At 41.6% G+C, this 25,784-nt stretch overlaps 1 protein-coding gene, 1 long non-coding RNA gene and 4 pseudogenes across 2 annotated transcripts; 3 read left to right on the top strand and 3 right to left on the bottom strand.

Annotated features, from left to right (window-relative positions):
* Positions 1–7,027: 7,027 nt before the first annotated feature.
* LOC115694376 (uncharacterized) lies at positions 7,028–8,086 on the bottom strand (annotated as a pseudogene).
* A 235-nt stretch (positions 8,087–8,321) lies between these two features.
* LOC130138391 (ammonium transporter 1 member 2-like) lies at positions 8,322–9,774 on the bottom strand (annotated as a pseudogene).
* Positions 9,775–13,895: 4,121 nt separating this feature from the next.
* On the top strand, positions 13,896–15,134 carry LOC115663181 (uncharacterized). Its single transcript, XM_030585209.2, has 2 exons — positions 13,896–14,289; positions 14,369–15,134. The coding sequence occupies exons 1-2, from the start codon at positions 14,002–14,004 to the stop codon at positions 14,468–14,470; spliced, it is 390 nt and encodes a 129-aa protein (XP_030441069.1). The 5' UTR covers positions 13,896–14,001; the 3' UTR covers positions 14,471–15,134.
* Positions 15,135–16,400: 1,266 nt separating this feature from the next.
* Positions 16,401–17,384, top strand: LOC130138353 (uncharacterized). Its single transcript, XR_008816758.1, has 3 exons — positions 16,401–16,492; positions 17,094–17,159; positions 17,241–17,384. It is a non-coding gene; the product is annotated as an uncharacterized LOC130138353 (long non-coding RNA).
* A 424-nt stretch (positions 17,385–17,808) lies between these two features.
* Positions 17,809–19,284, top strand: LOC130138352 (ATP-citrate synthase beta chain protein 2-like; annotated as a pseudogene).
* A 286-nt stretch (positions 19,285–19,570) lies between these two features.
* On the bottom strand, positions 19,571–25,215 carry LOC115668287 (bifunctional TH2 protein, mitochondrial-like; annotated as a pseudogene).
* Positions 25,216–25,784: the final 569 nt, after the last annotated feature.

The raw sequence follows: 25,784 nt of genomic DNA, 5'->3' as shown, positions 1-25,784 counted from the left end.
TATCGTAATCATGTTCTTCTAGATAGACTATATAGTCTGGTGATATAGTTGATCATCTCTATCCAATTGATCTCCTGAGTGGAGCTACTACAACCTCATGCTAAACCTGAGGGATTTGAAGAACTTCGTTAGGAGCTGCCTCAATAACATGATCCTAAACCTCAATAGATTCAGTCTGTGGTGTAGAAGGCTCAACAATTGTTTGTATAGGTAGAGAGAAAAGCATAGCGATCCCCACAGTACTATTATTCTTAATAGGCTATAAGTAGCTACCCTCTTCGACCACATCGAATTCCAAAACTTTTCTGTTTGTAATTCTACAATTCTTGTGCCTTCATTGGGATTATAAAACCGATATCCCTTCAATTGATCTGGGTAATAGACGAAGTAATACCGAGTGATTCTAGAGTTCAACTTACTTGATGTTGGATTATATAACTTTATTTCTGCCGGACATCCCCAGACTTTAAGATGATTTAACCTATATTTACATCCAGTCTATAACTCAAAATGAGTCAATGGAACAGCTTTGGTGGGAACACGATTTAGTATGTAGAGAGCTACTTTCAAAGCTTCACTCCTCAGAAAATCAGGTAAGTTGATCATACTAATCATACTCTTTATCATATCCATAAAGGTGCGATTGTGCCTTTTGGCCACACGATTTTGTTTAAGACTCCTGAGCATAATGAATTGAGTTACTATCCTAGAATCCTCCAAGTATTTGGCAAATGGCCCTTTAAGCTATTCAGCATTGCCATGCTTTCTATAATACTCACCGCTACGGTCAGATCTGACAACTTTTATGACTTTTCCAAATTATTTTTCAACTTCAGTCCAAAAAATCTTGAACTTGTTAAGAGATTCAAACTTTTCATTAATCAAGTACAGATAACCATATCGAGAATAGGCGTCAATAAATATGATGAAATAAAAATTTCTACACAAGTTTTCCGTATAGGGTCCACTAATAACATTGTGAATAACCTCAAATAGGTCAGAACTATAGATTGCAGTTTTTTTCTTTATCCTAGTCATCTTACATTTACAACAGTTTACGCAAGTCTATAGGTCACTTTTAAGAGCAAACAAAATGTCGGCTTTTATTAGCCTTTCCACTCTTTCCCTAGGGATGTGACCAAGTTTGTTTATACCACAATGCATAAGACTGTTCCTTAGATAGAGGTATTTGGAAAACTTTTCAGCTGTATAAGCGACGTATATATCATTGAGAGTTAAACACAATTTGTACAATCCATTAGACATATTGCAGCACCCAACCTTATTTGAATTAAAGAACATAGAAATAGTATTGTTCTTTATTTCAAAAGAGTAAACACAAATATCCAAACTTGATACAGAAACTAAGTTCCCTCTAAATGAATGTACATAAAAAGTGTTTCTTAACATCAAATTAAAACCATAATATAAGATTAAAATGACATCTCCTATGAACTCAACGTCAACTCTATTGTTGTTTCCTACGATGAGTTTTGATTCATCATGATTTGGCGTTCTACGGTTTATGAATCCTTGTATGGTAAATGTAACATGATTTTTTGCACCGCTATCTAGCCACCATGAATTGGACGGGGATTTTGATAAGTTGGATTCACAAACAAATGCCAAAGAATCATTACCCACATGCCTACACTTGGATAACCAAGTTTCATATTTATTGCACTCTTTCTTTATGTAACCTCTCTTCTTACAAAAGAAGGGCAGTCACTATCCTTTTTGAATGATGCTTTCTTAGGACTCAGATAGTCAGAATGATCAGTGGTTTCATGAGTTCCTTTATAAGTATGATTTTTGGATCTCTTACTCTTAGGGGTGTGCAACCGGACAGGGTATACCCGGAAACCGGACCGGCCCACCCGAAAAATAGGTCTGGGAACCGGTCATAACCGGTTCGGTTTTTAGTTCCCAGTGAAAATCGACCCGGACCGATTTTAGAACCGGTTTTAAGATATGTAAAAAAAAACAAAAACCCTAGATCACGTTACGTCATTACCGTACCTCTCTTCGCGACCTCCCCTGTCTCGGTGTCTTTCATGGTTTCTCTCTTTGCCGCAAGAACGCAACCGAGGAGGCTCCTCGTTCGCTTCAGCCGTCCGGCTCTTGCCGATCCGTGAGTCCTCCTCCATTCCCTCAGTCTCTCTTCTTCGGCTTTGTTGCAAGGTCAGATGGTTTCGACCTCGAGCTCCGAATCCGTTCTCGTGTTGGGGAAGTGTTCGAGTTCGAGTTTGAGGTTTTGCATTCAAGTTTTGGGGGTTTTTCGCCGTAGGCTTGGGTTGGTGCAGGAGCTTCGATTGCTAGGGTTTGGTTTGGTTTGGTTTGAGGAGGAGGATTAATAGTTTTCGTTCAGTGTGACTACTGATTCAAGACAATTTGTCACTTAAATATTTCATTTTATTGTCAGTGAGATGTCATGCTGATTTAATTTCTCATTGTGTCGTAGATTGTCGGATTTATTGTGGGTGTTGTTCCACGCATCAGAGGCTTACTGATTGGCACTGGCGCTCCCTTAAGGGTCATAGAAGACTCTGCTTCTTTACTGGGGTAATTGCTCTTGATTCCAGCATTACTTCTGTAGCTAAAAATGCATGAAAAGCTTCAAACATGTTGGTACAAGTATCGAGTTCATGTTTGGTTAGCTTGGCATGTAATTTATTTCTATGCTACCTTCTACACAGAATGTGATGATGTTTTGTTTAGCATCCACTTTCTAGACTTCCTTTTGTTGAAGCTCCAATTTTGTGGTGAGTAAATAGACTTCATTAATCGGCATATTTGCATTTGTCTTTAGAGCACGGTTTCTTGTTGATTTTTCTTTATGTATGAATTTCAGGATTTTTCTTAGAAATTGAACCTATTGAAGGTAACACAGCTGGATTTGGGCATGACAAAGTTGCTTGCCATCTGCCTCTATGTGGCATTTTCTGGCTCCTGGCGAAGGATCCTTGGTTACAATGAAGCACTAAAGATTATATGTTTCACCGTGCCAAAATAGCATGCCAAATACACTGTCAGGTTCAATGGGCATTGAGACTGTTGTTTTGTGTGGAGTTAGCTTTCATTCTGCATATACACTGATTTACTTGTTAGATCTTAGTCTGGAACTCAAGGAAACAGTACAATTACTTCACCTTTTTAATCAAGCTACCTCCAAAAGGTCAGTGTATATATTTAGATATATGTTCTGGTGTTAGTCCCATTTTAGTCAAAAAGATAAAGACAGCAAACCTATAACTCTCCCTCAAGTGGAAATCACCAAGATCCCAAATCCTAATCACTACTCTGTATATTCATTACTTTTCAGTTGATGCTCCATCTTCTACCATCTCATGAAAGTTGAAGAATTTCTCAGAAACTCTCTCTCTCTCTCTCTCTCTCTCTCTCTCTCTCAGAAGAATAGTTATTTGGCCTTGACTGTGTCAAAAAAGCAAGAAACGTGACATGAGGAAATGGGTGGGTAGGGAACGAGCACAGAAAGAGCGGGGTGGAGGGCGTCTACGAAGGGATTGTTTTCCTCTCGTAAGGTAGGGAAGGATGCTGGAGCTTTTTGTCCACTTCTTTTTAATTCTTATGGCATGGGACAATTGTTTATCAGATTCTAATGTATGGATCGGAGCCTTTGGATTTTTGGAAACAGAAGTGAGGAGTTTTCTCATCATGACTCAAAATAAAGAGCTAAACATGTTAAACAGATTCTTGAAAATGTGACTTTTAAAGATTTATGCGGTTGGGCTATGTCTTGCCACATAGTGCTTTTGGATTGTTGATTTTGATGTATTATAATTTCAATTGCCCATTTTAGAGATTGTTATTTTTGGTGGATGGTAGTTTTTATTATTCATCTTTTACTTTGAATCATTTCATTGCTACCTATATTATTTTGCTAGAAAAAAATGAAACCAGAAAAAGGAACAAAAAAAAAAACAAGTTCTCGGGTAGACCCTGAAATCAGACCAAAAAAATAGGATCGGTTCCAAAACAGGGTCAAAGGAAAACAGGGTAGGTTTTAGGTTCAAAAAATTGGGAATCGGTTATAACATGGTTGGTTTCAGGTCTTAGGTCTGGACCCAACCTACCCTGGAACCGATCACCCCTGCTTACTCTTCTTGTTCCTAACCTCAGCAAAACTATCAAATTTCATGTTGAAGAGTCCTTGCAGATATGTTCCAATCTCAGCATTTGACGAGATACGATTCCAAGCTACCAAGGCTTCTATCATTTGTTTAGCGGTGTAGTCAGCTGGCATAACACTCTTCAATTGTTCTTGAATGCATTGCTTCATTGATTACAAACAAATCCAATTGCTCTTTTCCTAAGTAGCAAAGTGTGCTATCTCGGGATCCGTACCGGTGGCAGTAAAATTTGATGGCTTTTCCTTAGTAAGAGCAATATAAACATTTGCCAGCTCCATCCCAAACAAAAAATCCTCTTACTATTTCTTAAAGTCTAAACTAGAAAGAACCTCAATACTAATAGAGTTGCCGTTTTCAGAGAATGCGACTAATTTGATAAGCAATGTATATAATTAGCATTACATGTGAGTACTATGTAACTTAAAACCATATAAATACATATCCTGAGAGTTACATACATCATCATACAAACATCTTTGGGCAGAATATTTGACATGCAGTTGTATACTCCTCACATGACAACGGTCATGAGAATATACTCTAACCTTCGTGAATTCACCACCTTTGGTGTATGAACCACTATGATCAGTCACTCCTCAAGCATATGCTGTACATGTGTCCCTCCATAAACTAATACACAATCATCTCTTTTGGGAGTATGACTACGTATTAGGATAGGAGACATCCCACCACGATATAAGACTGATATTTCTCAAACTCAATCAACCGTACCACTTTGGTGGTCATAACCCAATTGAATTGTTGAAAATCTCTCATATCAGGGATATAAACTTTATGTTTCACATTTACCATATACATGTGACTTTAGACTTGAAGACATGGCAAATTTGTCACTAAAATGACATGTCATGCCAATTACATTGCTTCATTCATTGATAGACAATGAATCACACTCTGCACTCTTTATGTGGTGATATACAAATGAGCTACCATTTATATTTCCAAAACTATAGAGAAATACAAGAAAATAGCAAAAAATACCCAAAAAATACATGTATATAGGGTTCCATACGTATTTTCACATCCTTCAAAGCCTCAACATGTAAAATAAATGCATCATAGTGTAGAGTATCTCAATACGAGTGCAGAGGCACCAAGAACGTCCCAAACGGACGTTGGACGCATTCTCATGCGCCGTCGGAGTGTGCAGCGTGTGTGCACGCGTTTAGCTGGTCAAACCGATCTAAACTGCTGGTCCAAATTGTTGACCGGTCAACGTACTGCTCCGATCAATCGGGTCGGGTCCGGGTCAGTTTCCCGGGTTGGGTCATATCCCTGGTTGGATTTGGGGGTTGGTCCCCATCGGCTTACATCATGATGATGTCGTCCACGCGCTAGCTATCGTCGCGCGTCTGGGCTCGTGGGGGCACGTGACGGCGCATGGGCGCCGCATGCTGCCGCCCAGGGGTGGGTGGTCGTGCATGGGGGAGCTTGAGGCGTCCCCTGGTGGCGCGAAATTCTCGTCTCAACGAGCTCTTCTCGTGTATGTAATCAAAATCAATTTTTATTTGACAAAAAATCACAAAAATGAGCCAAAACCGTACATTCTACATCTAGTCTATGGTTGTTCAGATACCACATGTTCATTGCAATAAAATGACACCCAAGATCTCCATAGGTAGAATCTATAACATAATAATCGAGTAAAAGGAATTTGCGCACCTAATTTGTAATCATTGTTCTTGATGTGGAATAGCTACAATCATAAGCGCAAGTCTTCTCCTTTATTACCCTCCGTATCACTGATTTAATGAGACTACCTCTCACAGTTAGCGTTTGCTCCTTATGTGAGTTAATTTGTACATTAGAGTTAGAGGAGACACTTGAGTACTATTTATAAAGTTTTAAGTCAGGCCCTCTCATCATGGGCCGGGCTTTACTCGGCGCACACTAACCAATCCATATTAGACTATTTAAGAAATTTTATATCTTAGCTTATTAGACTAACTCTGTAAAACGGTAAATTACACTATCAATTAATATGGCCCACATTAGAAAACTCTTAGGCTACGTTTGGTAGTCGGGATAAAATTTTCTGATAGGATAAATTTTATCCTATCTCGTGTTTGGTGTCTGCCCAAGATAGGATACAATTGGATATAGAAGGGATGTAAACCGGATAAAATTATCCCATAGGGGAGGTGAGATAAATGTGGATATAATTTCTAATATTCACAATATAAAAGTTAATTTTGTCCAATAAAAAACTTGTTAAATTAGTAAAATTAAAATAATATTTGATTATAAATAATATATGAATTTTAATATAAAAAATTCAAAATAACAAAAAATAACAATAATTTCATTTTTTATTTATTCTTATTTTTATTTATATATTCAAAATTTATTTATATCTTGTGATATAAATTCCATATATAAATCAATACTAATGTATTTATATATATTATATATTTTAGGTATATTAGTATAGCTTACTATTTAATAAAAAATTATTAGAGAATGATGGAATGGGAAAAAAGAAAAAAAACAAAATAATTAAAAAAAGAAAGGGAAAAATAATAAAAAATAAGCAAATAAAAATGAAATGGGTAAGAGTGTTATGAGAGAGATTTTTATAATCTCCGTTTATGCAATTCTTGGGTTCATTTACATTAATATGACGTTTATAGCAAATAATGAACATGGCAAGATGTGAAAATATCAGACTTTATTTTCGTGATTCACCAAACAGTAAATAGAATATAACAAATCCCTTGGATTTCAAATCCTACTCTATCAAATTCTATTCTGACTAGAAATCCAAACACAGTTTTAGAGGATAAAGATAAACTATTCTCTTAATGGTTCAGTGTTTATGAAGGTCAACAATGGACCTTTGACTAGAGCAACAGAGATAAGGTTTAAGATATCAACCACTATTTGTGCACTTTCAACAACTCTTCCTCTTCTTCTCCAATTGACTAGTCTGCTATACAGGGGGCATGAGAATTTCTTAATCAAGTGATGAATCATTCCACAACTATTTTGACGACACCTCGATCACGTTGAATTTCTCTGTTCCAGCTTAGAAATGCATGAATCTGATGTGGGAATGATATTTTTCCGATAATGTCTATGTCTTTCTTTTTTATTTGTACTTCACTGTTTCAGCTGTCCAGGGTCGACTCTACAATGGGATTGGGCAACCATTTCTTCAGAAAAAAGTATCATATCCTTAAAAAATTGAATAACTCATTTACGAGAAAATGTAGAATAGGTGCTCCTAACACGTCTTCACCATTAAAGGACTTGCCTTGTTGGTGATTTGCTTCCGATTTTTCGGAATATCATGCCATTGTTACATTTAACATGCAGAAGGTTCACACCATTTAGTCACTGGCTGTGCATTTGTGCTATGATAACATTGACAAGGATAAGCAGAGCAAGCATCTTAACCTCAGAGAGGTAATAGGCCGATTCCATTCCTCTATTTTCGATAGTCAATTTAAGTAGACAACACTTATTTTCGAAACTCACTCGACGGTGATTCATTTGCAGTACCGATCCGCCTTCTTCTTCACTTGGTCATCAAGTGCGTCCTCGACGGTCTTGGCCTTGAACTTGGGGTCGTAGCGGAACTACCTCGCCTCCACGGGGAGCAGCTCCTTGTACTTCATCTTCTTGGCCACGTCGATGGGGTAAATGTCCTGGCCCTCTGCCGCCGCCGCGGCGTCGCCGTTGCCGTCCTCCACCCGTTGCTGCTCGATCTCACCGTCCTCAGCGGCGGGGGCGTCCTTGAGCTTCTGCTTGCACTTCTTCTTTTGCTTCTTGTCGATGGACTTTCTGCGGGATGCTACGGCTCCGCCCTTGAAGGTCAGCTTCCCACCTTTTGCTCGCTCGTTGAGGACGCGCTCGATGACCGAGTGAAGAAGAAGGCGGATCGGTACTGCAAATGAATCGCTGTCGAGTGAGTTTCAATATTCAGGTCTGGTTTTTTGCCTTCTAATGCTATCGCTGGTTTAATAAAGAGTAGACAATACTTATTTTCGATATAATTTACGCATTAAAATTACAATAAAATTCGAATAAATAGCTTATCCTCTTCATTTTTCTTTTATTTTTTCGATTTAAGGATTAGTCCAAAGAAAAAAGGACACGAGAGAGATGGCGACAAAATGCTGTAAATACACAGGACCCCCTGGTTTGGACACACCCCGGGTATCTTGAAAGAGAATCCCAGCCATCCAAATCCTACGCATGCGGGCCCACTCCCATGCAAGAAAGGATCAGACGGATCGTGTGTCATTCTGATCATCAACGTTTGGGGCGGGGCTCCGATTCGTGGGCTCTACCCTCCTCGTGATGGGAGGGATGATCAGCTGGTCGTCCTAATCACGGTAAATGTAGGCGAGTCCGCCGTGCCTCATTAGATCCATGCTGTCCTTCTCATCATCGCCGGACGCTCAGCCACTTCAACTTGTGGAGCCCATAAACAGCAGGCCCATTGTGGCTGTGACCTGCCCCATGATCTCCAGGATCTCCACGATTTGGGCCACCAGCAGCTGCCCACGCCGCCTGTGAACCACCCGTACTTACGGCCCGACCCGCCGTACACCTCGTCCACATACCGCTGCTTTGCGAATAGGCTCGTGAAGATTAGCCCCCGTGAAGCTGGGCCGCCTCGAGCAGGTCGTTGAACTTGGCCAGCTCCGCGAGCTTGTTGAAACCGATGAGGACCCACCCGGACGTGATGGCTGCGAACCCGCCAAGTAGGCTGTTGCACACGTCGATGATGTTCCTATGGCCCGCCAACAATCGCTTGCTGAACAGCATGGTGAGGGCGGCGGTGGAGTCGGCCAGCGTGGTCATGACGGCTGTCCACCCCACGGTGCTACATCGGCTGTAGAACCCGCTGATGGTGTTGTACGTCTTTAAGATGGTGAGGAACGAGCCCAGGTTGAACCTGTACCACCCGAACCACAACATGAATGACCCAAGGACAACGAGGGACGCGCTGTGACTCCGCAAGGCCACGACCCGCCCAGCCTGGTCAAACCGGCTGATGCGCGGGCCCTCAATGAAGGCTTTCCACAAGCCATCTATCCCTCCCACCATGTGGACCACGCCCGACCTGGCAAAGTCGATGGCGCCAGACCCGAAGAAGAGCTTGCCGTCAGGCCGGAATGGGCTGGGCCAATCGTCGGCGGACGAAAACCAATGAGAGGTTATCGTGTAGACAGAGCCCGTCAAGAAGGTGGAGTATATGAGGTAGGCCATGAAGTGGGTGCTCTCGGCGATGGACCTGCTGGTGATGCCGGCAGTGGCGATAGCAAAGGCCCATTGGTAGAGGAAGAAGCTGTAATCGAAGGGGTCGGAGGGGATCTTCTTGAGGCCGAAGAAGTGGAGGCCGACGAAGCCCTTGGAGGGGGAGCCGAAGAGGTAGTAGCGGAGACTGCCGGCGGCTGCATCGAGGACGTTGGTGAGCATGATGTTCATGGTGTTCTTGGCGCAGACGGAGCCGGCGTAGAGCATGGAAAAGCCGAGCTGCATGGAGAAGACGAGGTAGGCGGAGAAGAGGAGGTAGGTGTTGTCGACCGCGTGGGCAGTGTCGGCGAACTTGTTGGAGATGCGCGTCGAGGCGGCTGCAGAGGAAGGTGGACATGAGGGCATTGTTGGAGTTGGAGGCGGTGGAGTTGGTGAGCGAGGCTAGGTCCGAGGCTGAGCATTTGATCTTTATGGGTGAAGGTGGTTTTGATGATGGGGCACTTTGGAAGTGAAGATGAAGATGGTGGTGTTTGAGAGAGAGAGAGAGAGAGAGAGAGAGAGAGAGAGAGAGAGAAGGACTATCTGGTTGTGGTTGTGTTGGTCATATAGGGCAAGGACGGAGTGGTGTTGAAGACAGAGAGAGAAGACTTTTCATTGCCCATTCTTGTTTTGTACCCTTGGCATGGATAAACCGGACAAAAATCATGATGCGGAATATACGCATGATGTTGTATACTTTTGCTTGTGGATCGTGGTCGAAATTCTCTTGTCCTTGTTATGTGACTGAAGATCTAATATAATGCCTGGGCACTGGGGTACTCGGCCCGGCCTCTATGGACCCGGGCTTGGCCTCAATGGACCTGACCCGGCATCAATGGTCGCGGTTGCGATGGACGGGGACGCGAGGTCTCGGGCCCCGCCTCAATGGATCGGGACACAAGCACAGATGTTGAGGTCTCAAGCAAGTGCGGCAGGGTTCCGGGCCTGGTCTCAATGGACTCGAGCCCAAGCACTAGGGTCCAGAGCTCGAGTGCCAAGGTCCCAGGCCTGGCCTTGATGGGCCCGGGCACAGGTGTTGGAGTCTCGAGCCCAGTCTTGATGGACCTGGGCATAGGCACTAGGGACTGGGACACGAGCACTAGGGTCCCAAGCTCAGCCTTTATGTACTTGGGCTCGGCCTTGATGTACCCGAGTTGGGGCGCTAGGAACTTGGGCACAAGCACCGGGGTTTCGGGCCTAATCTCGATGGACCTGGGTGTGGGCACTAGAAACCGGGGCCCGGCCTTGATGGACATGGGCGCCGGGGACCCGAGTAGCCCTGAGGACGCGATCCCAAGCGCTATGGTCTTAGGCTTGGCTTCAATGGACTAGGGCACAAGAGTCCCAGGCCCGGCCTCGATGGGAATGGGCCCGGACGCCGAGATCTTGGCCCTGCCTCAATGGACCCGAGCTTGCCCTTGGTGGACCTCGGTAGACCTAGCCTCATTGCCAAGGGCCCAGGAACGAGCATTGGGATTCTCATGTCCAAGTGCAAAGTTTAAGGTTCAAATGTCAATATTTAGTCATATTTTGGAAAATGATTTCCGATTCTTTAAAGAGGAAATCATTTTCCTGAATTTAATTATATGTTTTTCATTAACTCATTTTCCTAACCAATTCAAGCGCTAGAAATTGAAGAAAATGTTTTTCCGAAAAATATGTTCCGTGAAACAAACGGAGCCTAGGGTTTTGGATGAGCCGCCAAGATAGCAATCGATTTGCAATCTGTAGTATATCATGTCTATTTTACTGCTCTAACTGGATTGCTTCACTGGATTCAGTTGATTTTTGCACGTACGTCTTCCAAGAGTAATGAGAAAAGCCATTACATTCAACCCTACAAAAGAGCACAGGCCATTCTCACCACAAGTTGCTAGCTTATGTTCTTGAATAACTTCAGAACATTTGCTAATCGATTTGATGGCCCTATATGGTTTCAGTAAAGAGAGTTCAAATCATATCCACGGCCACTCTCTCCGGCTATAGATCTCAAATTACGGTAGGTATGTGGAGACTAGTTAACAAAATTAGCCGCGATGCGATAGACTCGACTATCAGGTGTTCAATATGGCACTTACGATCCGACTCTCGACTTTGACACTCAACCCGAATCTTGGAATATCCATATATAATCACAATCCACAATTGTGATGAAAAATCATTATTGTTTCAGGTGACACAGTTAGAATTTGCAAGCGAGAAAGAAAAGAGAAGAGAAAGAAACATGAGTAGCAATTCGTGGCTTGCGTGTTCTTAAGCATTTGTTCTACCTGTATCTATTTTTAATTCGAGTTATTAAAAAATATTATGACGAAGACTAATTCACATCCCTTTTGTTATAGTTAATACAGCTAATTAAAAGCTCTATATAATTGTTTGATTATCGAATTATTAATATTTGAAGTGGTAGACAACCTTGTGATGCTGCGAAAAGCTAGTGTTTTGGGGCAGCTCTCGGAGGACAGATGATGTAAGTAGCAACAAGAAGGGAAATGGTCTTATTCGACAGGGTTTGCTCTTTTGTATTTAGCTTTGGTTCTTTCTTTTCTTGGCTTCTTGTCTCCTCACAGATATAACTTGCATAATTTGTCTGCTAGAAGAACAAAGAGGGGGAAAACAGGAAGAAAACACGATCGCGAGGTAACAGACTAATCCTGAACAGCCAAAAATGGACTAAACTCACATCGATGAAGAATTACCATCTTCTGAAACTCTACGACTAAAGTAGTGCGTGGTATCTATACATGCGACGGCTGATGGGAGTGTTCTTTATTTCCCACTCGCCGAGATAGATATTGAATTGCAATATGCAAACAAGAAGGAAAAGCGATTTCTTGCTTGCGGCATTTTAAGACCGTAAGACCAGTTCCAACCATGGTTTGCTTGGGAGACTCGGAATCATGGATCATTCACGAATCTTGAAGATGCAGCTGGCAGTAGAAACATTCAACCGACGGGGATTCTGAAACAGCAAGCTTCCGCCAAAACCTGAAACCGCAAAACCTCGAGTTGGATGACCGCAAGAGGGCGGCGAAAAGGCAACAGGACTAAATGGCCTGTGACAGTATAATGAACTTAGAAAACCCCAAAGAATCTTTGACCAGTTCATAGCATTGGTGGAATCTTGTAACCATTTATGAATTCCATTCTCATAAGTCAAAATGGTAGAGAAACCCAGCATTATATAACGTATGCACAGCTCACGCCAGATATTCCCAGTGTCTATGTCAAAGAAACGTGGAGAGAACACAAGGGCATGCCACCCATTAAATTAAGTGAAAACTCAATCCCACATTTGAAGTGAATCTCTGATATGCGAGCAAAAACTAACTATTCATTGCATAGTCCGGCTCGAATGAAGCACGACAAGTTAAGACCTTCGCATGTACAACTGCATAGGCTGGATTGTACGTCGTTAATCACAAAGTACCTAGGCTTCTAATCATGTTGCCGCTGTTGTGAAGTCATGGAGAACGAGAACTAGCTCCTAGTGTTTTTATTTATTTAATTTTTTTTTTGGAGGGCCTAGGGGAAGGCGCTGAATATTACTCGTTGAACAAGATTATATTGACCAATTGGCACAAGACTGGTTATTACGGCAACATAGGAGAAAGCATATCATGCATCCGTTCTACTGCCGGCGTGGAGAAGTGAGTCAATCGGTTTCAATAAAGTGATGGAATGGTATGAAGGGAAATTCATAGGCGTTTGATTTCCATTTTTAAAAGACAAAAAAAATGCGAACCTTGAAACGACGCTCTTCCGCGAATTTATGAGTGTTTAATCCAGTGAGAGGACGAAAGGATGGGGGACACAAGAATTCTATCCACGTCATCGCAATACTTAATCGGTGTATAGCTGATTTATTTTTTTCTCATACATTTACCCGACATTGAATATTGGTCCCCTGTCCCTCGTACTCAAGACTGATGCTTCTTGAGAACATTGCAATGAATCACATTGCTCAATCAACTTCACAAGAATTGAACTGGATTTGATTAAGGAAAAGATAATGTTAAACATACTAAATTGCTGGAACATTAAGCGATGTATAGACTCTTATTGGGTGTTGAATTTGATTGACTACTTATTGTCTGTCGCACTGTTAAGTATACCAAATTCGCATATCAATCTTCGTATAGCTGCGATCCCAAAAGAAAATAGCAAAAAACAAAAGACTTTCGCAATATATATCAACAAATTACCAAAAAGGGAAAACACAAAACTGGAAAAGACATTAATCAAAACGTACGGTTTGGTCTAGGCATAGGGGTCACAAGAGGATACGAAGACAAATACACGGTCGAACCAGACCCAACATTCACAACATAATCCGCGGGTATGGTTTCCGAAGTTGCTAAAGATGACCACGCTTCGACAAGAACCGGAAAACAGAAAAGAAAAGAAAAAAAAGAAAAAGAAGAAGAAAACGGGGTTTTTCTTTTCGGGTCGGGGTTATAAAACCCTAAACTTCCTGCGCAACACTCTAAACGCCCGACCTCTCGCTCCTCTCGCCGCTCTCCCTCTCCCTGTTCTCCCTCTCCCTGTTCTCCCTCTCGATCTCGATCTCGATCTCGATCCCTCCATGGATCCGAATCAAACGGCAGCATTCTTCGGCGGGGTATACTATACCCTGTTCGACCACTGCCGCGATCTCATTGTTCAATTCTTTGGCCCCAATTCCCATGTCGACTTCGACAGCATTACTGCCGACGACTTAGAGGAGATATCTGGGTTACACGCGATGGTGGATCCCTGCATTCATCGCGTGGACACGATGAACGTTTTCGGATACATTGGCGGACGATATGCGGTTGTTTTCGTCGGAGACTTCCGATTTTTGCCTGATGGAGAAGACCGGAGGTTCGTGGAGGTAATTTTCATGTATCCTCTCTCTTTTTTGGCGTTTTCCCTTAGACAGATGTGTGACACAGACAAGCTGTGTTTGGTAGACCTTTATTGTGGATTTTTCACGAGCTCCACCGCTGATCGAGTCCTCTGTCTTCCGGTCGGGTGTCGTGGGGCCGCCGCCGCCGCCGGCGTTGTTCGAGTAACCACCGAGCAGCGGCGAGGGAGGGAAGCGCTGCGTGACAGGAATGTCAGATTGCTATTGCTTGTTTCCTTCTGTTGATATGAGAGTTAGGCTTGGTTTCGTTCTGTTGATATGAGAGTTAGGCTTGGTATATGAGAGTTAAGCTTGGTTTCCTTCTGTTGATATGAGAGTTAGGCTTAGTTTCCTTCTGTTGATATGAGAGTTAGGCAGTTTACACGGAGAAAGTGGGAGAGCATTTTGATTTGAGGGCTCTCTATACGGAAATATTGTAAGAAGGTAGTATTCCCAGGATTTCTGAACTTGCTTGCTTAGGGTCCTTGCAAAAACTCCCTGTTCTTGCATTCAGTCCTTGTTCTTGGACATTCACCCCAGTGGCACTTTGTTTTCATGATTGTTTTACTCCGATCTCAGATCGTTTGTGCTTTCCCTGAATCTCTTGATTGGGATATAGGATGGACAGTACTCGATACATACGTTGGAGGGGGTCCAACGCTCCAACGAATTTGCGCGGTCCTTTTTGTCATGATAAGATAGCTGCTTGTTTTCTCAATCCATTTAGCCTCCCTGCAAAAAGGAAAAAGGGCTCATCGGTGATCCGCAACTACAACCCTGTCGCTGATCCTATATAATTTGTTTGTTTTTTTGCTACGACCGGTTTTCAATAACGAGAAGATCAAACTGTCCCCTACCCGATCGTATCGTGCAGGCTTGCCTATGGCATTCTATATGAAAGTCTAAATCACCAAACCCTGTTTTAGTTCGAACCAATCAGTCCCAGTGATGAGAACAAGCCTAATGACTCGGAGCTACTATCTTATTCAACAGAGAAACCAAACAAAACCACGCTTCCTTCCAACTTGTCATTTTTCTCTAAAAAAGGAGTCCCGTCTTTTCCCGAGAAATGAAACTGGAAACTCGTACTATCACTGTACAATGCATCTTTAGCTCAACTGACGAAAGAAAACCATGGCCGCTCCTCATTTCGCTATCTTACCTCCAATTTCTTCTTCCTCCTCTTCGTTGTCGCACACCTTCATCCCTGACTCAAATGCTTTGAAGAGAGTCACCTGGTCAACAGTGCTTGGAGTTGCACTAAGAATTGGTGGAATCTGGTGAGTTGAAAGCTGAGTGGAGCAGCACAAATATAAAATATGCATATTGCGAGTTCGTGGAAGAATCGGAGTATGGTGATGTCCTGTCACTGAAGAGCCTCGGAGGAAAGCGTTAAGCCACTGAAATTTGAAAAGGGGCGTCGGAGATTGGACAAAAAAGATGCAACGGTGTGTTGTTTGATGGTCTCCATATCTCCAAATTCGAAAGCTGATCTTCATATCTCACGCTTCGGATCTCGATCATGAAAACGCAATAAATAAATAAAATTAAATATGGGGGAGGGGTGGGACCCAGGGCTGAATTTCCAAGTCAGGCCAGCCTATACGAGGCTCATCTTTGTACAAAAGTTTGCAAAATGGCGCAAATTCTGAGTTACACCATACAGCTGATGTTGTGAATGGCTGTTTACATGCTTCCACGTAAACACATCGTACTCGGTTTTCCAAATGAGGGATTTCAAGATCTTTGGGCTTCCGTGTGCTTTGTTCTTTCAAGTAGTGTTACGCCACTGGAGCTTACGATGCGGCATCTAGATTTATTATTGAGACTTGTTCCTTCATTCATGCAGGTTTTTGGTACTTCTTCATCATGGCCACTGGACATCTATTCTCCCGCACCACGCAAGCTCTATTCTATAACTACAAGCAACTCCCAATCCAGCAGATGCTTGATTTTGACTTCCTTTGTAGTGTGTAGGACAAGTCGGGCCACTGCAATCTATGTGTTTCTTTCCTTAATATGCTTGCTGGGATCTTCTTTTCAATGGAAGTCATTAATGTTACTCGAACTTTCCTGTTTTGTGTAGGGCGGGGGAAACACCATCGGTTGCAGGTATTATCAACCCTAGTTCTGAGGGATTTCAGAAACTCTTCTTTGGCCAGGAGGAAATTGCTATCCCAGTTCATTCGACGTACGTCATTCACATCTTACTTTTTCTTCCCCATCATTCTTAGATTGTAAAGCTAACCAAACAGTGAGCTGAATTTTGCTTCTGATTGGTGGCTAACTTGCTACAAAGTGCTCTGTTGATTATACCCATCATAAATGATGGAGAGAAATTACCTTTCTTTTCTTCTATTTTCTTTAAATCTCTTGCGGTGGCTTGCTTTTGCGATAAAATTAACCCATGAATACATTTTTTAGAAGGATAGGAGACAACAGCAGTAACTACTATTATTAAGACTTGAAATGCCCACTTGATTACTCGCAAAAAAAAAGAAAACAGGGAATATAAAGGAATCCCATGCCCTGTGATCTATTGACAGCATCGTTGATTTTCATTAGCCTAGTGGCCAGGTGATGTGGAAGTTCTACATCTACGCTTAGTATGCTGCAGATAGTGCAACAGTAACTTCCTGTTTCATTGTACACTAGCACAACTATAGCAGTTTAGTATGGTCGAGTTCTATCGATGTTTTCCCCAGTTTGGGACTCTTGGAGCAACCTGCAGTTTAAGGGGCGATTGCACATTGTGGAGTCTGTATCTTACAAGCATGTTATTACTCTTGCAGCACTGAAGCAGCATGTGCGGTACATCCTACTGCTGATGGGTCCATCAACTTTGCTTCATTCAGAAGGTAAGTACTAGGTACTAATTGACATTAACTTTGATTGCTAAAGTACTTGCCGTGGAATTCAATTTTTTTTTTCCTTTCCAGTGCTGCTGCTTCATCACTGGCTGCTCTAAAACAGCAAACTATAAGAGTTGTAGCCATTATTGCTGAAGGTGTTCCAGAGTAAGACACCAAACAGTTAATTGCATATGCTCGTGCAAACAATAAGGTGAGAAGAACGCTAGCTATAGATGAAGTAGAATCCGAAAGCATTGCGAGACTTTATTTTGCTATTCACCATAATTTTGCAAATAGTCGGTCAAGTTAGCTTCTTACCCTGCTGGTATTGCGGGTTGTAATTGGCGCAGCAACTGTTGGAGGCATTCAAGCTGGTGCATTGAAGATCGGTGACACTGCTGGGACTATTGACAACTGGATCCGTTGGTTTTGTCTCTGAGTCTGTACGTATTCTTGAAGTTCCTATGCTTCGACACATGTTGTTGCGACGTTTGGCCCGACAACTGGAAAAGAGCTTTAAAACAAAAGTTTGGATTGCTCTCTTGAAGAACATTTTGAGATGCACAGACAAAGCTACATTAAATTTGTTTCTTGATTGTTCATCTGGGCAGCTAGTTTGAACACTGTTGTCGATTTGCAGTAATTTATTGACTCTTTATTGCAGGGAGGCATGTCTAATGAACTTTACAACACTGTTGCCCCGTGTCACTGATGGAATCTACGAAGGTATGCAGATATGCCTCTAATTTATGTGGCACTTAACAATGTGGAAGAGTGCCAAGTTTACAGTCGATTTATCTCTTTTCTTTTCTGTAGGTATTGCCATCGGAGGTGATGTCGTCCCGGGTTCTACTCTCTCTGACCATATACTGAGGTTTAACAATATCCCTCAGGTATAGCAATATAGAGTTGTTTTGCTTGCTTACTGTGAACTGTTTGTGTAGTCTGAATCATAAAGCAGTTTGAGTCATTTTGTTTTTTTCGTAAATACTTATAACAGATGATAGGGCATCTAGTGTTCTTTGGCTTTAAGATGCCAATTTAAAGTTCCATTACTAGTTAAGCAATCTTGTCATTCAAGAGCGTGTTCTCTGATCTGCTCTTTAATCTGTCTCAGGTCAAAATGATAGTTGTACTTGGAGAACTTGGTGGACGAGACGAGTACTCCCTAGTCGAAGCTCTAAAGCAGGGGAAAGTGACCAAACCAGTGGTGGCTTGGGTTAGTGGGACTTGTGCACGACTCTTCAAGTCAGAAGTGCAATTTGGTCATGCTGTAAGTGACTGCCTTCATTGCTTTTCATAATTTTTCAAGCCCAATAACTAAATCATAAAAGATTTAAGTGGTTCTTCCTTCTTAATACCATCTTAGGGTGCAAAAAGCGGTGGTGAAATGGAATCGGCACAAGCAAAGAATCAAGCACTCAGGGAAGCAGGGGCGGTTGTTCCTACTTCATATGAAGCTTTGGAGACCGCAATCAAGGAAACCTTTGAGAAACCGGCAAGCATTGTTTTCAGTTTGCAGGGATGAGGCCACTGGTAGAACATGAGACGGTGTCATCAAATGCATGTTGTTGACTCTTTAACACGTGCAAAGAGCAGGGCACGTGGTTCTACTCCCACTTGGGCCCTACCCAAAGATCGAGTCTTGATGCATATTTTATGATCCTTTCTTAGGTTGAAGAAGGAAAGATTTCACCAGTTAAGGAAGTCGCGCCTCCACAGATCCCTGAGGATCTTAACACGGCAATTAAGAGCGGGAAAGTTCGGGCTCCAACTCACATTATTTCAACCATCTCCGATGATAGAGGTAATCTTGCAGAAATGTAAAATTGAAAGAAGTTTTTTAGATGTTGATGGTGGAAGAATTCTGTTGTACTAAATTAATGCATTCGTCTTTTGCAGGGGAAGAGCCGTGCTACGCTGGTGTACCAATGTCTTCCATTGTTGAACAGGGACTTGGTGCGGGTGATGTAATTTCTCTTTTGTGGTTCAAACGCAGTCTTCCTCGATATTGCACAAAGTTCATTGAGGTAGGTTTTGTTTGTCCTTTTAGTGAGAGAATGAGGATACGCGAAAGGAAATTTTCAGCTACCACCCCAAAATAAATGCATGTATTTCGGCCCAATAAGAGACGATATAAAGAATGCCAGATGATCCCTTCCAATCAGCAGAGCTCTCTTCGCTGTACTCTTTCTGCTTCTTGACTAACTCAGGGTAAAGTTCGAAGAAAGATACTCCAAACTGACTTCCCACCTGCCGTAAGCTTGAACTTGACCCAATCACAATTCCAATATCTGCCTTAAGGAGGCAAAGTATGTCTCCTATCGAATCTCCAATGTAGATGGTCAAGTTCCTCTTATTGTCCTCCCTGTTCTTCAAAATTTCATCAAATGCTTTGGCCTTTCAATGAGAGATTCCATCTTCTTGACAATTTCACCAGTAGAAAAAGACTCGTCAAAAGTCAACTCATTTGTACGTACATTCAGAAGCTGTAAGTCCCCTGTGCCGTGAATGTCGTGAGTAAATTACATGCCCTAGCCAGATATCGATCTCTTAAGTTCTCAAATGCACAGACTGTAGATGGACTTGAGCAATCAAAAGATGGTAGTAGCACTCCCAGGTGCTTTCTATGTATTTTGGTATACATGCAAGTAGAAAGTCTTATGCTAAAGATGGGTAGCCCCCAAAAGGAAAGGAGTTTACCTGAAGAAAATGCTGATCTGATTAAATCACCACACTAACAGTACGAGAGTACATGGACATTGACATCCACCATCTCATCCTTGATGAGTTTCTTGAAGAAACTGGTGCAACCATCCTGAAGAATCATCCTCTCACCTGCTTTCTTTATGTCTTCAAGTTTCAGACCCTTTAGGACCCCGGACTCGTTCACTTTGGAATTTGCCTGTTTCTCAAAATCGGACAGCTGGTCAAGTGCTTTATAATCAAATGCCTCAGCTGCAAATATTAAACAAAAAAATGTAAAGAACATTCTAGACAGTGCCGGGAGGAGAATGTTTCAAGGTGTTGAACAATAAATGCCACAAACTATACCTTTTTCGGCCGGCATAATTCTTTCTATGCATTGCTCATACTCCTCTGTGTACTGTCTCGAAAGGATGTCCCATGTCTTCCTCAGTTCAGCTGATGACATCCTAGCAAGTTGACTTTCAGACTGACTTGTATCAGTTCTCGGAGCAGTAACTATGGCAATCTCAGCCACAATGGCAGAAGAATCAACGACTGTACAAGTCAGATCAAAATCAGAAAATAACATAAGACGATTCGCTGCCAAACTGGGCTCTCTAATCATGGGGACAATGGTAGGCTGGGCAAGTGGTTGGGCAAGAAAGAACTCTATTTCAAGTTTCATGGCTTGGTGATAAAGATTTTCAATGACGTCAAGCTTCTCGCCTGTCAAAGAGACAGTTTATCCAGCAAGTCTTCAATTTGCAGAGCTTCTGCCTAAATTAAGAGAATAAAAATTCTGAGCTATTGAAGTAAGAGGACCTTCCAGTAATGTATTTCACACCAGAGCTGAAATAGCAAACTGAAAACCACATCATCTTCCAAGTACGAGAAAGGAGAAAAGGTCACAGCTGAAGTGTATGACCAACCTGGAAACCCTCAGACGAGTAACTGTCGATCCACTTTTTGTATGGGTGACTGTCTTGGTTGGCATCTAAGAGTGTCTGGAACTCTTTACCCAGAAACGCATATAATCTCATGCATGGTGTCATGGCACCAATAGGGTAAGCTGCCACTTTTGTTCTCTCAAAGAGAGTAGCAAGTTTTCCAGGACCCTTGACTCCTTCAACCTTCCCTGAGGCTGTGGCCAACAAAAAATCAGTATACTCAACAGTTGCAGAGTTGGGAGTGCTCTCCTTTGGTAACCTCCGATCCCCACTCCTGCATAACTCATACAATTAGACCAAGAAAGGACTTGCATGAATGTTAAGATTTCGAATAGAGAGTAGTCAAGCCGTTAATGTTAATCATACTAACTCAACACAATAATCAGCTCAGCCATTACATGAAGTTGAGTAATATCTTGGGAGAATGTTGGTACTGTCCTTTTCTCACTGTCAAAAAAAAATTTACATTTTCTAATCACGACAGGTGACTCACTTTCATGCCATAAGTTACCTTACATGGAAAATAATTTATATATAAGTCTAAGACAAATGCTACCTTCACAAGATCAGCTGATGCAACAGGATATTCTAATGACAAACCTGATGACTTTCTACATTTGCAGGTGCTTTTACTCTCAAATAATCTAAATCCTCTGTCCTCGCGAGAAAAAGGTGAAAAGCTTCTTTCTATTTTTACCGTTCCTTATAGAGGTCCATCAAGCTCAATTACCAAATCCGATGTCTCAATATAACATGACATGCAGCATGTTAAAACAAAACCCAGGAGCTGCCGCATCAAGTAGCAATAACAAAAAGATGCCTGATTAGGTTTGAAACTCCTTGGCCCAACTATATCCATTTCAAGGGGACAGCCTATAAACTCCTGGCTGAAAAAGGAATGGGAAGGACAAGACAGACTCCCTAGTACCTGAAGAACAGTGCCTGGGCTGTGGGCACAATGAATAAAGTTATTTATACTGTCTCGCCAACGGATAGGAGAAGTATATACATCGATCCTTTTAGTAACAAGCATACTTATAATAGATCCATTAGATAGATTGTTATGTTAGCCTCCTTTATATCACTGCAACATAGAACTGTTCTCACATAGATCCAGAGTATGAATAGATCAAGAATAAAGCTTTGAACCATTCGTAAGTTAGTTAAAGTTTCTCATCTACAAGTAGGATTTATGAGTTGATTCTTCTGTAACACTAATAGAAGAAGTAGGGCCTTTGGTTTCTCAATCAGTTGCTCAATCTTAATAGGTTTCCTTCTACATCTTCCTGGCATTATCTCTCTGGCCAGCTTCATCCTGGCCAGACTTAAGCATAGCTAGGATGTGGGTGAAAGGCAGTGGACACCAAAAGTACGGACTCATGTGGTCGATAATAGCATGTCAGAGATGAAGAAAGTACCTTTTCTTATTTTCTCGTAATTAAGCGCTCAAAGAAAGACTCCTATAAGGTAACACCAAAGGACTCTTGGCTGTTATGTTAAACTTAACGGCCATTTTCTTATCATTGTATCAATGACAATGACGGACACTAATTTCCTCCTTTCTTGTGCTCATCCATTTGGTATCAACCATGTTCAAAGGAACACATAAAGTTCCTCCTTACTGACCAGCGCAAATGAATCGTGCATACTCTCGGCTCCTCCAATACATCCTTCCTTAGTTTAGATATTGCAATGTTTGCTTCGTCATCCTCGGTACACTCTTCTGCTAATTCGTAACTAATGAACAGATAATGGAAACCGGAATTTCATTACATAGAAGTTAATAATTTCAAACTTTCCACAAGAAAACAAATAAATGAGTCTATTGCTTATACAAATGCACCTCTTAGCATCACGAAACACATTTTCCAGAACATGGCGATAAATTTCCTCTTCGGTAATTGAAATTATCCAAAAACTTCCACTCTTAAAATGCGGCCTATGATTTTCGAGGTTCAGCTATAATTGAGACCATCCAACACCTAGCAATCTATTTCCTCTCACACAACTTAGTTCGAAGCAACAAGCTTCGCGTTCGCTAAAACCTTTGTTGCTGTCATTGGATAGGGGATTTAATTTAATGGATTTTCCTGATGATCAATCTTCCAATTGAATAAAGTTTACGAGTAGGGATGTTGTTGCCATCTGATAGGGCAGGTGTTTGGTGTGTTCTTTGCTCAAAATCGTGGTCGTTTCTAGCCCTCTTGCATAATATTCAATGGAGCAAACACTAGACCCATGATATAAATTTGGCATTAGCGACTGCAGCTTCCTTGGGAATTCACCCTTTCGGTTTTTTTCTTTTTTTTCCGACCTTTGTGCTATCGTACTAATAAAATGGTCTTTGCTTACCTGATTAAGTAGGCTTGAAAAATTAGAGTTGACAAATGCATTGTCTGCAACCCAAGTCCAATTTCCTTTTCTTTCTTTCTTTTTGGCTGATACGTGCGATGATGAGCTCATCAATATTAATCTGGAAAAATTCTTTAGGCTAAAGTTCTCTGTGGTCTTTTGCTGACTCTTTGTACTTGCATTTTGCTTGTCTGATTCCATTCAAGAAGTGATTGTGTTTCTGTTCCGCTCCATGTTTCTTCGACATAGACACTGGGAATATCTGGCGTGAGCTGTGCATACGTTATATAATGCTGGTTTTCTCTACCATTTTGACTTATGAGAATGGAATTCATGAATGGTTACAAGATTCCACCAATGCTATAAACTGGTCAAAGATTCTTTGGGGTTTTCTAAGTTCATTATACTGTCACAGGCCATTTAGTCCTGTTGCCTTTTCGCCCTCTTGCGGTCATCCAACTCGAGGTTTTGTGGTTTCAGGTTTTGGTGCAAGCTTGGTGTTTCAGAATCCCCGCCAGTTGAATTTTTCTGCTGACAGCTGCATCTTCAAGATTCATGAATGATCTATGATTCCGAGTCTCCAAAGCAAACCATGGTTGGAACTGGTCTTACTGTCTTAAAATGCCGCAAGCAAGAAATCACTTTTCCTTCTTGTTTGCATATTGCAATTCAATATCTATCTCGGCGAGTGGGAAATAAAGAACACTCCCATCAGCCATCACATGTATCAATACCGCGCACTGCTTTAGTCGTAGAGTTTCAGAAGATGGTAATTCTTCATCGATGTGAGTTTAGTCCATTTTTGGCTGTTCAGTATTAGTCTGTTACCTCGCGATCCTGTTTTCTTCCTGTTCCCCCCTCTTTTCTCTTCTGGCAGACAAATTATGCAAGTTATATCTGTGAGGAGACAAGAAGCCAAGAAAAGAAAGAACCAAAGCTAAATACAAAAGGGTAAACCCTATCGAATAAGACCATTTCCCTTCTTGTTGATACATACATCATCTGTCCTCCGACAGCTGCCCCAAAACACTAGCTTTTCGCAGCATCACTAGGTTGTCTACCACTTCAAATATTAATAATTCGATAATCAAACAACAATATAGAGCTTTAATTAGTTGTATTAACTATAACAAAAGGGATGTGATTTAGTCTTCGTCATAATTTTTTGTAATAACTCGAATTAAAAATAGATACAGGTAGAACAAATGCTTAAGAACACGCAAGCCACATATTGTTACCCAGGTTTCTTTCTCTTCTCTTTTCTTTCCCACTTTCAAATTCTAACTGTATCACCTGAAACAACAATGACTTTCAATCACAATTGTGGATTGTGATTATATATAGATATTCCAAGATTCAGATTGAGTGTCAAAGTCGAGTGTCGAATCGTAAGTGCCATATTGAACACCCGATATTCGAGTCCATCGCATCGTGGCTAATTTTGTTAAGTAGTCTCAGCATACCTACCGTAATTCGAGATCTATAGCAGGAGAGAGTGGTCGTGGACATGATTAGAACTCTCTTTACTGAAACCATATAGGGCCCATCAAATCGATTAGCAAATGTTCTGAAGTTATTCAAGAACATACATAAGCTAGCAACTTGTGGTGAGAATGGCCTGTGCTCTTTTGTAGGGTTGAATGTAATGGCTTTTTTCATTACTCTTGGAAGACGTATGTGCAAAAATCAACTGAATCCAGTGAAGCAATCCAGTTAGAGCACGCAGTAAAATAGACATGATATACTACAGATTGCAAATCAATTGCTATCTTGGCGGCTCATCCAAAACCTTAGGCTCTGTTTGTTTCACGGAACATATTTTTTGGAAAACGATTTTCTTCATTTTCCGGTGTTTGGATTGGTTAGGAAAATGAGTTAATGGAAAACATATAGTTAAATTCAAGAAAATGATTTCCTCTTTAAAGAATCGGAAATCATTTTTCAAAATATGACTAGATATCGACATTTGAACCAGAAACTCTGTACTTGGACATGAGAATCCCAATGCTCGTTCCCAGGCCCTTCGCAATGAGGTCGGGTTTACCGAGGTCCACCAAGGACAAGCCCGGGTCCATCAAGGTAGGGCCAAGATCCTGGCGCTTGGGCCTGTTTTGTTACATCCTCAAATTCAGTCCTCGGGAAATAGTTGTAGATCGGTTTGCCAAGGGATCAGGGATCAATCTTGAACGCGACACGTACTCTACTTGTACCTGTGAGCAAGGAGATAAGACTCATTTCTAAGCCTTCCAATCTTCCTACACCCTTGATTTTGCTAGAATTGAGTTTTATTGAATCAAATTTGGTGGTTTTCCCATTCGGAGCTAATTTTTACTCTTGTTCTGGAAAATCAAGTTTCGGGTCCCTGGTGCTACCTCGTTTTGTTATTTTTTTGGAGATTTTGATGATTCGAATTTCCGAACACTTCTTTCTTAAAAAATTTTCTAAACATCTTAAAGTTTTACATACTTTAATTTTGGAAATTTTGGACTTGATTTGGGTTGGACGATCACCTTATTTTCGGACCGTGTAAAACTGCCCAGAATGGATATTTCTGTGATGTTTATACTTTCTCGATTTTCTACAAACTTTTTGCGCTGAGTTTGAACAAACTTCCTGACAAAAGTTGTTGAGAACTTTTTTCTCT

The sequence above is a fragment of the Syzygium oleosum genome, unplaced genomic scaffold (genome assembly GCF_021117445.2).
Source record: "Syzygium oleosum isolate NSW1041296 unplaced genomic scaffold, Sole_v2.1 Sole_v2.06, whole genome shotgun sequence".
Taxonomy (NCBI): Eukaryota; Viridiplantae; Streptophyta; class Magnoliopsida; order Myrtales; family Myrtaceae; genus Syzygium; species Syzygium oleosum.
Note: the sequence above shows the minus strand (reverse complement) of the source record. Positions and strands in the feature narration are given on the sequence as shown.

Bases quoted from the DNA above. Each gene is read 5' to 3' on its own strand.
- LOC115663181 (XM_030585209.2), top strand. From the start codon at position 14,002: ATGGATCCGAATCAAACGGCAGCATTCTTCGGCGGGGTATACTATACC. The intron at 14,290-14,368 runs GTAATTTTCATG...TGTGTTTGGTAG, and splicing joins AAGACCGGAGGTTCGTGGAG to ACCTTTATTGTGGATTTTTC.